Source organism: Phyllostomus hastatus, unplaced genomic scaffold (genome assembly GCF_019186645.2).
Source record: "Phyllostomus hastatus isolate PE091 unplaced genomic scaffold, TTU_PhHast_1.1 phas_scaffold_93, whole genome shotgun sequence".
In the NCBI taxonomy this organism is placed as follows: Eukaryota; Metazoa; Chordata; class Mammalia; order Chiroptera; family Phyllostomidae; genus Phyllostomus; species Phyllostomus hastatus.
In genome coordinates this window covers 17,092,006-17,103,682 of record NW_025334042.1, presented here as the reverse complement: position 1 = coordinate 17,103,682, position 11,677 = coordinate 17,092,006, and the positions used below count along the sequence as shown (strand labels likewise).

The 11,677-nt window shown below is 38.0% G+C and overlaps 1 protein-coding gene across 1 annotated transcript; it reads left to right on the top strand.

Annotated features, from left to right (window-relative positions):
- Window positions 1-5,116: 5,116 nt before the first annotated feature.
- On the top strand, window positions 5,117-6,055 carry LOC123812741 (olfactory receptor 6C2-like). The gene has a single exon (XM_045829575.1). It carries the CDS (start codon window positions 5,117-5,119, stop codon window positions 6,053-6,055), a length of 939 nt encoding a protein of 312 aa, XP_045685531.1.
- The last annotated feature ends 5,622 nt before the right edge of the window (window positions 6,056-11,677 follow it).

Genomic DNA, 11,677 nt, shown 5'->3' with positions numbered 1-11,677 from the left:
TATATTATACAGGTTCCAGCAGAGGTAACACCTGCTTGAGTGTGGTTGCTAAGGTAATAACATGGATGTAATAATTTATAGTTTTAATTTGAACATTTCACCTAAAATGTTATATGCTGTATTTGAGTGTGATATTGCTATGTCACACAATCACATCCTCATGATTTTGTAATGAAAGATGTTGTAATAAAAACGGGGCGTTATTTGTGCCAGATCCTGTATAAAGTGTGAGGCAGAGTGTGTCATTCTAGGAGAAATGTGAAGATCAGCAGAGAAATCAAAACAGAATTCAGGTGACATCAGACTACCCTCCAGGTCTCTGGGGACACTGTTCCCATTGCCACATGTGTTTTTACATTGTTCATTAGACTGACGCCAGTTCATTAGAAACTTTTGAAACTGGGTCACCAAGGAGTTTTGTTGTTCACTCAGAAGTTCCCTGTGCACTGCTAGACTAAACATATAAAGGAAAGGTTGCTGATATAGAAATTTCAGGGAAGCCTGCCTTCTTCCCAGGAAATTCAGAGATGCCCCTCTGACAAAACTAGAGAGAAACCTTCCATATCTCTTCACCACTGCTCCCTTCCTTTGAACTAACAAAGTACCTGGGAAATCTAGTAACAGATGCCATTTTAAACTTGGCGCAGAAAGAGGAGACTGAGTCTGGGCTCATTACATCAGGAACCTTGAGAACCTAGGAGAGTTCTTTCTCAAATGTGCATACACGTGCTTGTGTGGAGGGTGAGACTGGCAGTTGAAATAGGCAGGATGTGAGAGAGGAATCAGAAGCACACACAAAACTCACAGATTGAACATTCCTTGAACTGTGGTTCCTTCAAGGGCTCCTGGTAAAGAACTGTCAGAAAAGTAAGTATGTAATTGTCACGACGCATTTTTCCAAATTCTCTCAACAAAGGCAGAGGGCAAATAAAGTGAGTTTTAAAATCTGGAATTCAGTTCATAACTGACACTGAAGGGAAGTATTCAACAATCATTCTGATACATTATTATTCTGAAGGAAAATAAAATTTGGGGCAGGGTCACTGTAGCCTTTGAAAGGGCCAGTCATAACTATGAGTTGAGGAAGCTGTTACCACTTAAGAGACAGAATAATCAAAGGTGATGGAACAGACATCACCACCCAATAATATCCACAAGTCTCATAGAAATTAAAAATATCAGCATTATAAATTACCTTACAGGCAACCTCACTTTATTCTCCATCTGCTATTTAAGTCCTTTCTGGCTTTTTTTTTTTTTTTTTGCTTTTGACAGGGAGTAAGGGTTTGGAGGCATAACATTCACTCTTCTAGGTCTCAACTATCCATTGCATGGGCAGCCAGTCCCAAATGCACACAGAATGAGGTTGGTTCCAAACATAAGTAAGGTCAAAAGGTCTCAGACATATCTGAATTAACTAAATAGGAAATCAATGAGAGAAAACAACAGCATCTCAATCACTCACCCAGCTCCCTAACTGGCAGCAAGAGTAGGTCGTTTTGCACAGGTTAAGTCCTCAGGGCCTACCTATGAACGTTAATTAAAAACACTACTTATGGGATGGAGGTAGTGAAATTTATTATTTATGTAATGAAATCATTTCAAACTTTAATTGATCCAAATTCAAAGTAAATAAATAACTCAGTCTCTCAGGGAAAGTTCTCCAGCGTGACAGAGAATGTTGCAATGATTGCTGGTAAAGGTCAGCCATGCGTGTGAAATCATTTGAATTTGTCTGAAACAGTCTCACACACACATACCCAAAGGATCTGCCGCCACAAGATCAACTGCATTCTGGAAGCAGTGCTTATTTAACAAGCTTCATGAATGGAAACATAATGTTGCTGGAAGTTCAAAGGTACTGTATCAGCCATTTTAAAACATCAATGATCATTACATAAATGTTGTTATGATTGAGTTCACCAGTTTTTCCTGTCAATACAGAAAAATAAGACTTTTGATAAGAGAAGCAGGGAATAATTTGAGATCCTGGACACTTCATAGGAGAAGGAGAGCTGGAGTTAACAAGGTCAGTAGCCAGTACAAGGCTTTAACTCTTCTTCAATGGGAGGGAGGGAAGCAACGAGGAGTACTAGGTGTGCAGAAATGAACCTGCCCTATCATTTAGTTTGGCCTATCTGAGTCTTCCCCTGACAAGCACATAGCAAGACACTATCTCTGCAAAAGTAATTTCTCCCATGAGCTAAGTGTTTCTCTGTTCTGAAATCATGTCTGTCGATTCTGAGCAAGGCACTTGCCAACTCAGCTTATGGTGACACATAATGCCAACAACTTTATAATAGAAAGAAAAGAACCTAGAGAGACTGAGTGAACATGGGAAAATATGAATGGCTGCCAACGTATTTAAGAGTGATTGCCAAGGAGAAATCATGAAGCAGTTATCCCAAGTCCAAAGTTGTATTTTCATTGTTATCAGTGTTGCGATGTCACTGAATGAGCACTAAAATGAAATATCCTTTTCCACTGGTAGTCTGAAAGCATTTTATTGTTTCTTTCTTTTTATTAAATCCATTGGGTAACATTGGTTAATATGATTTTATACATTTCAAGTGTGTCTCTATGATGCACAATCTTCATACTGCATTGTGTCTACCACCTAAAATCAAATTTTCTTCCATCACCATATATTTGACCCCTTTTACTCTGTACTCTACCCCCTTTACCCCTTCCCTGTGATAACCACCATACTGTTGTGTGTCTATGACTTTTGTTTGTTTTTCTTGTTTGTTCATTTGTTGCTTTCAGTTTTATATCCCACATATGAGTGAAATCATATGTGGGATTTCCCATGTTATAATTTTTAAATAATAGATGCCTATTAAATATTTTTGAATGAATAATTGTAGATAATTTACTTGAGCAACAGGAAAGAAGAATACCCTAATATATTTTTTATTCTCTATTCATAACTCATACAATTGGAGCAATTGTTTACACATAAGAAATTAGTTTTTCAGCCCTGGCTGGCATAGTTCAGTGGATTGAGCGTGGGCTGCAAACCAAAGTGTCGCAGGTTAGATTCCCAGTCAGGGTACATGCCTGGGTTGCAGGCCATGACCCCCAGCAACCACACATTGATGTTTCTCTCTCTATATATATATCTCTCCCTCCCTTCCCTCTCTAAAAAAATAAATAAATAAAGTTAAAAAAAAAGAAATTAGTTATTCTTCCCATGCAGAAGTATGTATTGTTTTCCTACAAACCCTTATGACTAAGTTTTCCTATTTAACATTGAATCCTCCCAATAAAACACAGAGGGTTAGGCCAATAGATTGAGTTATTATCAACTATTGATATCCCCAGTGAGAATGCATTTACCAGGTCTTCTTTTACAGATGGATACCTGGGAGTAGCTGCTTGAAATATGAATCTCGATGAGGGTAGGTTTTAACATGAAAGAGAGGGGTATTTTCCTAGCCTCTATGTAATGGGATTCCTGAGAAAATGTAAATTAGAGTACAGGGAGGCTTAAATCTCTTGGGAGCTACTGAAATGGGCAGAGATAAATATCAATGAGAAAAGTAAGGTACTTTACAATTTGTCTACAAAGATTGGTTCATGTGTGTCCACTTGTTTCTGGATGTTGTTTTTGGACATTGCTTGGGCAAGTCACTATACCAAAACCCAGAGAACACAGCTAGTTGGTAAATGAGGGGGAGAGGTGACTTGAGGAGGGGAGCAGCAGCAATTACTCAAAAAAGGCACTTGGATACATCATGAGACAGATTCTGATGGTTGAGTTCTGCAGAGCACAGGATTGACCAGGCTGCCAAAGAAAGCATACACTACAGATCAGTCCCCCAGGCACCATCCACCACCCAAAGCTCCAGAACAGGACTAAGTGCTGTTTATGTTTAGGTTCCAGAACCTTTTCTTTATATCACTTCAGAAAACCCTATGCATAAGCAGTCCCAAACCTGGCTTAGAGTACTTTTATTTGCCTAAATACAGGATGAAAAAACAAAGATATATCTTCATCTTTTAAACTCTTTATCTCCCAATTGAGAGATAATTTGAACTACAAAGAGCAGAACTAACACTTTAAAATGAATGTGCTGCTGTTAAAGTTTAGCATAACAACATAAGAGGATCAACATAAAATACTAATTAAACATTTGTCCAAACCCATAGGATGTAGAACACCAAAAGTAAACCACAACATAAGTTATGGACTTTGATTTGTCGATGCAGGTTTACAGGTTGTAACAAATGCACTGCACTGGGGGAGGCTGTTGACACTCGAGGAGGTTGTGTCTGTGTGGCCACAGGAGGGGTACAGGAACTCTCTGTGCCTTCCCCCCAGTTTTGCTGTGATCCTAATATTGCTACCAAAAATGTTTTACTTTAAAAACACAAAATTACTAGTTAACAGATCCTTCTTGGTTTTAAAATGGAACATTACAGTATGGTGTTGAAAAGTAAAGAAGAATAAGGATGGAAGGAAGAAACTTCAGAAATGACATTTCCTCCACAACAGGGACAAATAAAATTTGTACCACAGGCAATAATGTTAAGAAACTGCAAAGCAGACACATGATTTATATTTTGTTTTCTTTTTTATTTAACATCTTGGTAAATGTGCTTTCATTTTTTAAAAAGATGTTATTTTTTATTTATTTATTTATTTATTTATTTATTTATTTATTTATTTATTTATTTTTAGAGAGAAAGGAAGGGAGGGTGAAAGAGAGGGAGAGAAACATTGATGTGCTAAGAGAATCATCCATCAGTTGCCTCTCGCACACCACCAACTGGGGATCTGGCCTGCAACTCATGCATGTGCCTTGAGTGAGAATCAAACTGGTGACCTTTTGGTTCACAGGCTGACACTCAAACCACTGAGCCACACCAGCCAGGGCTATAAATGTGCTTTCTAATCAGAGAATTATAAGCACTAGAGCTGTATTAGATATTTCCAATAAATGTCTCCTAGTAAGATATCAAAGGCACACATTAACAAATTGGTTATTAAGCAAAAGAAGAAAGTGCATGTGAGCTCCCTTGCTGGGTGTATTTTCACTTGGGTTTCAGTGCTAGCTTCTTATGACACTTCTTTCTTCAGGCGGAATTATACTTGACTTGGCACAAGGGAGTGATGAGAAATCATACAGCAATAACAACATTCATCCTGCTGGGATTGACAGATGACCCAAAACTACAACTTCTGCTTTTTGTATTTTTGTTTCTCACTTACATGTTGAGTGTAGCTGGGAACCTCATCATCATTACCCTGACACTTTTGGATTCCCATCTTAAAACTCCCATGTATTTTTTCCTCCGAAATTTCTCTTTCTTAGAAGTTTCATTCACCACTGTCTGTATTCCCAGATTCCTGTATACTCTCCTAACCGGAGATAATACTGTTACCTATAATGCTTGTGCCACCCAGTTATTTTTTGTTGTCCTCTTTGCAGCAACAGAATTTTTTCTTCTTGCAGCCATGTCCTATGACCGCTACGTGGCCATTTGTAAGCCCCTGCACTACACAACCATCATGAGCGACAAAGTCTGCTCTACACTTGTTCTCAGCTGTTGGCTTGCTGGCCTGTTGATTATCCTCCCACCTCTAAGCATGGGCCTCCAGCTGGAATTCTGTGATTCAAATGTGATTGACCATTTTGGCTGTGATGCATCTCCTATTTTACAAATAACCTGTTCAGACACAGTGTTAATAGAAAGAGTTGTGCTGAGTTTTGCTGTGCTGACGCTCATTATTACCTTAGTGTGTGTAGTTCTTTCCTACACATACATTGCCAAGACCATTCTAAGATTCCCTTCTGCCCAACAAAGGAAAAAAGCCTTTTCTACCTGCTCTTCTCATATGATTGTGGTTTCCATCACCTATGGCAGCTGCATCTTCATCTATATCAAACCTTCAGCAAAGGAAGGAGTGGCCATTAATAAAGTGGTGTCTGTGCTCACTACTTCAGTTGCCCCCTTGCTTAATCCATTCATTTATACACTTCGAAACAAACAAGTGAAAGATGCCTTCAAAGACACAGTAAAATGGATTGTATTTCTCACAAAGAAGTAAGAAACAATTGACGTTTTTAGAAGTTATTAAATTTAAATCTAACTCATGAGTGACATTTATGAATTTGACAAATAAATGGTTCCTTCCTTTTCTATAGATTCCTTAATCTATTCTGCCCCCAGGAACATTTGTCCCTTATAATCCAAAAGCTGAAAATCAAGCTATTTTTTGTTTCTTTTAAGTTTATTTTATTCAGAATGGTTTCTTCAATAAATGTATGTTCCAGAGGCTAGATTCCCAAAATGCTCAATGTCATAAAAAGAAAATGCAAATAAATACATTTGTATCACTGACCATACAGCCTTCTCATGATGTGGAATATATATGTCCAGAGACTATTTCTCACTTGCTGAGAATACTTCAATATATAGCCTTTGACTATACAAAAGTAATCTGAGGTTCTTTATTAATGCATAAGCAGTGATCTAAAAGAAAGTTGTCCACTCCAGAGCTCTTCTTCTCATTTTTAAATGTTCATTTTTCTTCTGGTCAAGATGGAAGCATAGGTAAACACAGCTCGCCTTCTCACACATCCACAGCAACAGTTACAACTAAACTACAAAACAACTATCACCCAGAACTGTCAGAAATATGAGCTGTGTGGAAGTCCAACAACCAAGGAATTAAATAATTCACATTCATCTAGATGGGTAGAAGGGGTCAAAACACAAAACAGCATCCCATGCCCACATATGGGAGATAAGAATCAGGAGAGATACCTCAGGAGTGAGGGATCCCAGCCCCACACCAGACCACCCAGTCCAGGCTTCCGGTGCCAGGAAGATAAGTCCCTATAACTTCTGGCTGTAAAAACCAGTGGGGGGCGGGGCATGGCAGAAGAAACTGGGATTCTCAGGCATCTCCTCAGAAAGGGCCCAAAACTGACTTAGGACTTACACAGACTCACTCCCTCTGGGCTCAAGCACCAGGGCAGCAGCTGGAAGGGCACCAGTGGCATACTGGAAATACCTGTAGTGGCTGGCATCAGGCAAGTACCAGGGAATAGCTTCCTCCTAAAGAAAACTCCAGAGGTCAGGCAGCAGCCATTGCCCCTTCTCTGAGCCTTCCCCCACACAGAGCCACAGAGCTGCAACACAACATCTGAGATTCCATCAACCTGGTTCACACGGGTTGCCATGCCCTGTCAATTACCTAACACCCCACCAGATCCATCTTACAGGTGCACTTTTCTACAATAGGCCATGCTACTAAGGCAAGGAGTCAAAGCAGTTCTACCTAATACATAGAAACAAATACAGGGAAGCTGCCAAAATGAGGAGACAAAGAAATATGGTCCAAATGAAAGAACAGAACAAATCTCCAGAAAAACAATGAAACAAAATGGGATAACCAACCTATCAGATGCACAGTTCAAAACACTGGTTATTAGGGTGCTCATGGAATTCACTGGGTACTTCAACAACATAAAAAGACCCAGGCAGAAATGAAGGTTACACTAAGTGAAATAAAGAAAAATTTACAGGGAATCAACAGTGCAATGGATGAAGCCAAGAATCAAATCAATGATTTGGAACATAAGAATATAAAAAACAATTAATCAGAACAGCAAAAAGAAAAGAAAATTAAAAAAAAAAACAAGGATAGCTAAGGAGCTTCAAGGACAACTTCAAACTTACTAACATTCTAATCATAGGGTTCCAGAAGAAGAAGAGAAAGAGCAAGAAATTGAAAAGTTATTTGAAAAAAATAGTGAAAGAAAACTTCCCTAATTTGGGGAAGGTGATAGACATGCAAGCCCAGGAAACACAGAGAGTCCTAAACAAGTTGAACACAAAGGGGACCCCACCAAGACACATCATAATTAAAATGCCAAAGGTTACAGATAAAGAAAGAATCTTAAAAGCATCTAGAGAAAAGGAGAGAGTAACCTACAAAGGTGTTCCAACAAGACTGTCAGCTGATTTTTCAAAAGAAACTGCAGGCTAGAAGGAACTAGCAAGAGATATTCAAAGTGATGAAAAGCAAGGACCAACAACATAGATGAAGTGCTTCCCAGACAAAGTAAAACTAAAGGAGTTCCTCATCACCACGCCATTATTATATGAAACGTTATAGAGACTTATTTAAGGAAAGGAAGATCAAAATCATGAACATTAAAATGGCTATAAATTCACAACCATTGACAATCAAATTTTTTAAAAAAACTAAGCAAACAAGCAGAACAGAAACAGAATCCTAGGCATGGAGATCATTTAGAGGGTTAATGGTTAGGAGGGGGAAGAGGGAGAATGGGGGAAAAGGTGCAGGGATCAAGAAGTACAAATTGTAGGTACAGAATAGACAGGGGTATGTTAAAAAGAGTATCAGAAATTGAGTAACCAAAGAACTTGTATGCATTACCCATGGATACGAACTAAGCAGGGTGATTGCTGGAGGGAATGAGAGGTACCACGTGGAGGGGAACAAAGGGGGCAAAATTTGTACAATTTTAATAGCATCATCAATACAATGTATTAAAAAATAGGTAAAATGTCCATTTTCGAGGAATGAGAATTTCCTCCCAGAGCAATTTCAAAATCAGTGGAAATAATTATATTCTTTGTTTTGAGCCAGTTTACCTACAAAAAATGTTTTTACTGGCCTTTCTGGAAGTGCACCACCTCCAGAAATATGAGAAATAAAGATTTCCAAGTGTGGGATGTTATCTACCCACATTGCCTTTGATGGTGCTTACTAACAGACTCAAGGATAAGTCTGAATGTAGGGATAGGATAACTAAATCCTGGTTAAATAAGTTTTCCAATACTCAGACTTGCATTATCCTTTGATTTAAGAAGATTAAAGATTAGAAGAATTGATCAAAATTTTTAAAAGTTCATAATTTGGAAAGGATATTCTAAGAGGCATTTGCTTAGCATAGACTGACTACTGAAGATAAAATCCAAGTACAATGTGAAAAAAATGATAGACTGAGAAAGAGGGAGAGAGATGGAGAAACAAATAACAGTCATATAGGGACCTTGGACCAAATAATGAAATTCTTGCCATTAAATAGTAAAAAAGTCATTTTATTGTTTTCAGGCTCTATAATTGTGAAAAGTAAAAATTTGTGCATTTATAATACATATACAACTATTACCTACATTTATTAAACACCATCTAGTCTCTGGATTGTACCTTTTATTTTGATCATATTTATAATTGTTCATACAAGGTAATAGTGTGAGTAGAAGATTATTTTATACTTCAAAGTATTCAGGGCAAATAGAATTCTATTCTCCAAGGCCTCTCTTCTTTTTCATCTAAAATTTCTAAACCTCTAGAAACCATACTGATGTAAATAAATTATTGAATGAATTAATAAATGAAGGAGAGGAGATAGATCTCCTATGCAAAAATATTCTAAATAATTTATGTAGATACTCCATCTAAGAGGAAGGAGAAACTTTACAGAGGAGAAACTACAAACACCATGTCAGTCAGGTAATCAAGGTCAACATCAACAGCCCATAAGCCATGTTGATAGCATGTATCCCTGACATGGTATAATGAAAATGCCAGTTTGCCTCTGTGGTCTTCTTCCAATAGCATCAGACAACTTTCAGTGGAACATCCTATAAAATGCCTGACCAATACTGCTCAAAACTATCAAGGTCTTCAAACATAAGGAAAAGTCTGAGAAAAGTGTCACAATCAAGAGGAGTCTAAGGATACATGACAACTGAATGCAATGTGGAATCTAATGGATGAAATGAACTGATGAACAAAATAAAAACAGAGGAATGATACATGGAACAGACTGACAGCTGCCAGAGGGCATTAGGGAACTGCATGAAAGGAAGTGAACAGATTAAGCAAAACAACATACAGACAAAACATAGACACAGACAACAGTATCGTGATAGCCAGAGGGACAGGGAAGAGGGAGTGGTAATGTGGTATCCTACATGAGATCATGGAATAGGGGAAGGTATTAGGTGAAAACTAAGGAAATCTGAATAAACTATGACCTTCATTTAATAATAATGATTCAGGTTTTGATCATTAATTGCAACAAATGCATCATACTAAGTAAGATTAACAGGGGAAACTGGTACACAGGAACAATTTGTATCATCTCAATTTTTCTTTAAATCTAAAACTGTTCTCAGAAAAATAAAGTCTATTAAAAGTAAAGACAATTGTCAAGTTAGATGACAACTGTTTCTTTATTCTGAGAAAAATCAATGGCTACTTAAATGATGGATTTCAAAGGAAATGTAAAGATCTCTTTTGCAGCCTACTCAATGCAAGGATGCCATTCAAACCTATTGTCCCATCTCTCAGTTTTCTCCTTAACCTGCTGATGACCTGTGTTTGATGTTTCCACTGCATGTTCCTCACCACTCTCTCTGGGGACTTCTGCTAAACACCTATTTAACTTCTGTTCTTTAAGGCAACAAAGGGTCTTTATCAGTCTCTGGAACCAGGACCCCTAGGGAATGCATTGTTTGTCAGCTCAATTGATCCCAAAGAGAGAGGATCTGAAGAGAGAAAACAATTTGTTCCTTTGAATGTTTAAAAACTTCCAAAATGCTAATGTGTCTTTTGCTGAGGTAATCATTTCTCCTAGGAATAGAAAGAGCTCTAAAACTTCTCTGCCCTTCCACATATGTTGGTTCAGAATTTAATAAGTATTTGAATAGGTGTTTAGCATTTAGCTATGCAGTATAGAAAATGCAACAAAGCTGATCTGTCCCAGATCAACAATACAAGATATAAAATATACAACCATGGAAAATTAACAATACAAGAAACTGCACAGAGCAACATATATTGAAGTGCCACATGAATGACACAGATCATGTGTACTTTCAGTACAGAAGGGAGATCTGTGTTCAAGTGAAATAATAGGAGCATTTTTGGTATTTGCTGTGTACCAGGCAGGCATTGTTCTAAGTACTATGTATGGTAATAATAAATCTATTAAAACCCTATATGTTGTATATTACTATCATCAACATATTTTTATAATTAATAACATGGTACCACTATCATTTTACTATTGCAGATGAAGGGATTAGGGCATAGAGCCTAAGATGCACAACTAATAGAAAAGGTGTGATACAAGCCCAGATGCTCTGGATCCATAGTTCAGACAAATGACCAGAATACAATATACTGCTTTATATTATAGCAGACCCTGTGAGGAGACGGAACTCTCCTGAGACCCAGAAAACAATTAAGAACAGTAAAAAAGCAAGCAGAAAGCATTTCCTACACAAAAATTAGATCAAACAAATGAACGAGACTGCATAAGAATGTTTTCTGCAAATGCAGAGAAAAGGGAACCCTCATGTACTATTGGTGGGAATGCAGATTAGCAGCCCCATGGAAAACAGTATGGAGTTTCCTCAAAAAATTAAAAATGGAACTGTCTTTTGGCCCAGTGATTCCACTTCTAGGAATATATTTCGGAATTCTGAAACACTAGTTCAAAAGAATATATGCAGCCCTGGCTGGCGTAGCTCAGTGGATTGAGCACGGGCTGCGAACCAAAGTGTCGCAGGTTCAATTCCCAGTCAGGGTACATGCCTGGGTTGCAGGCCACGACCCCCAGCAACTGCACATTGATGTCTCTCTCTCTTTCTCTCTCTCTCTCTCTCTCTATCTCTATTATCC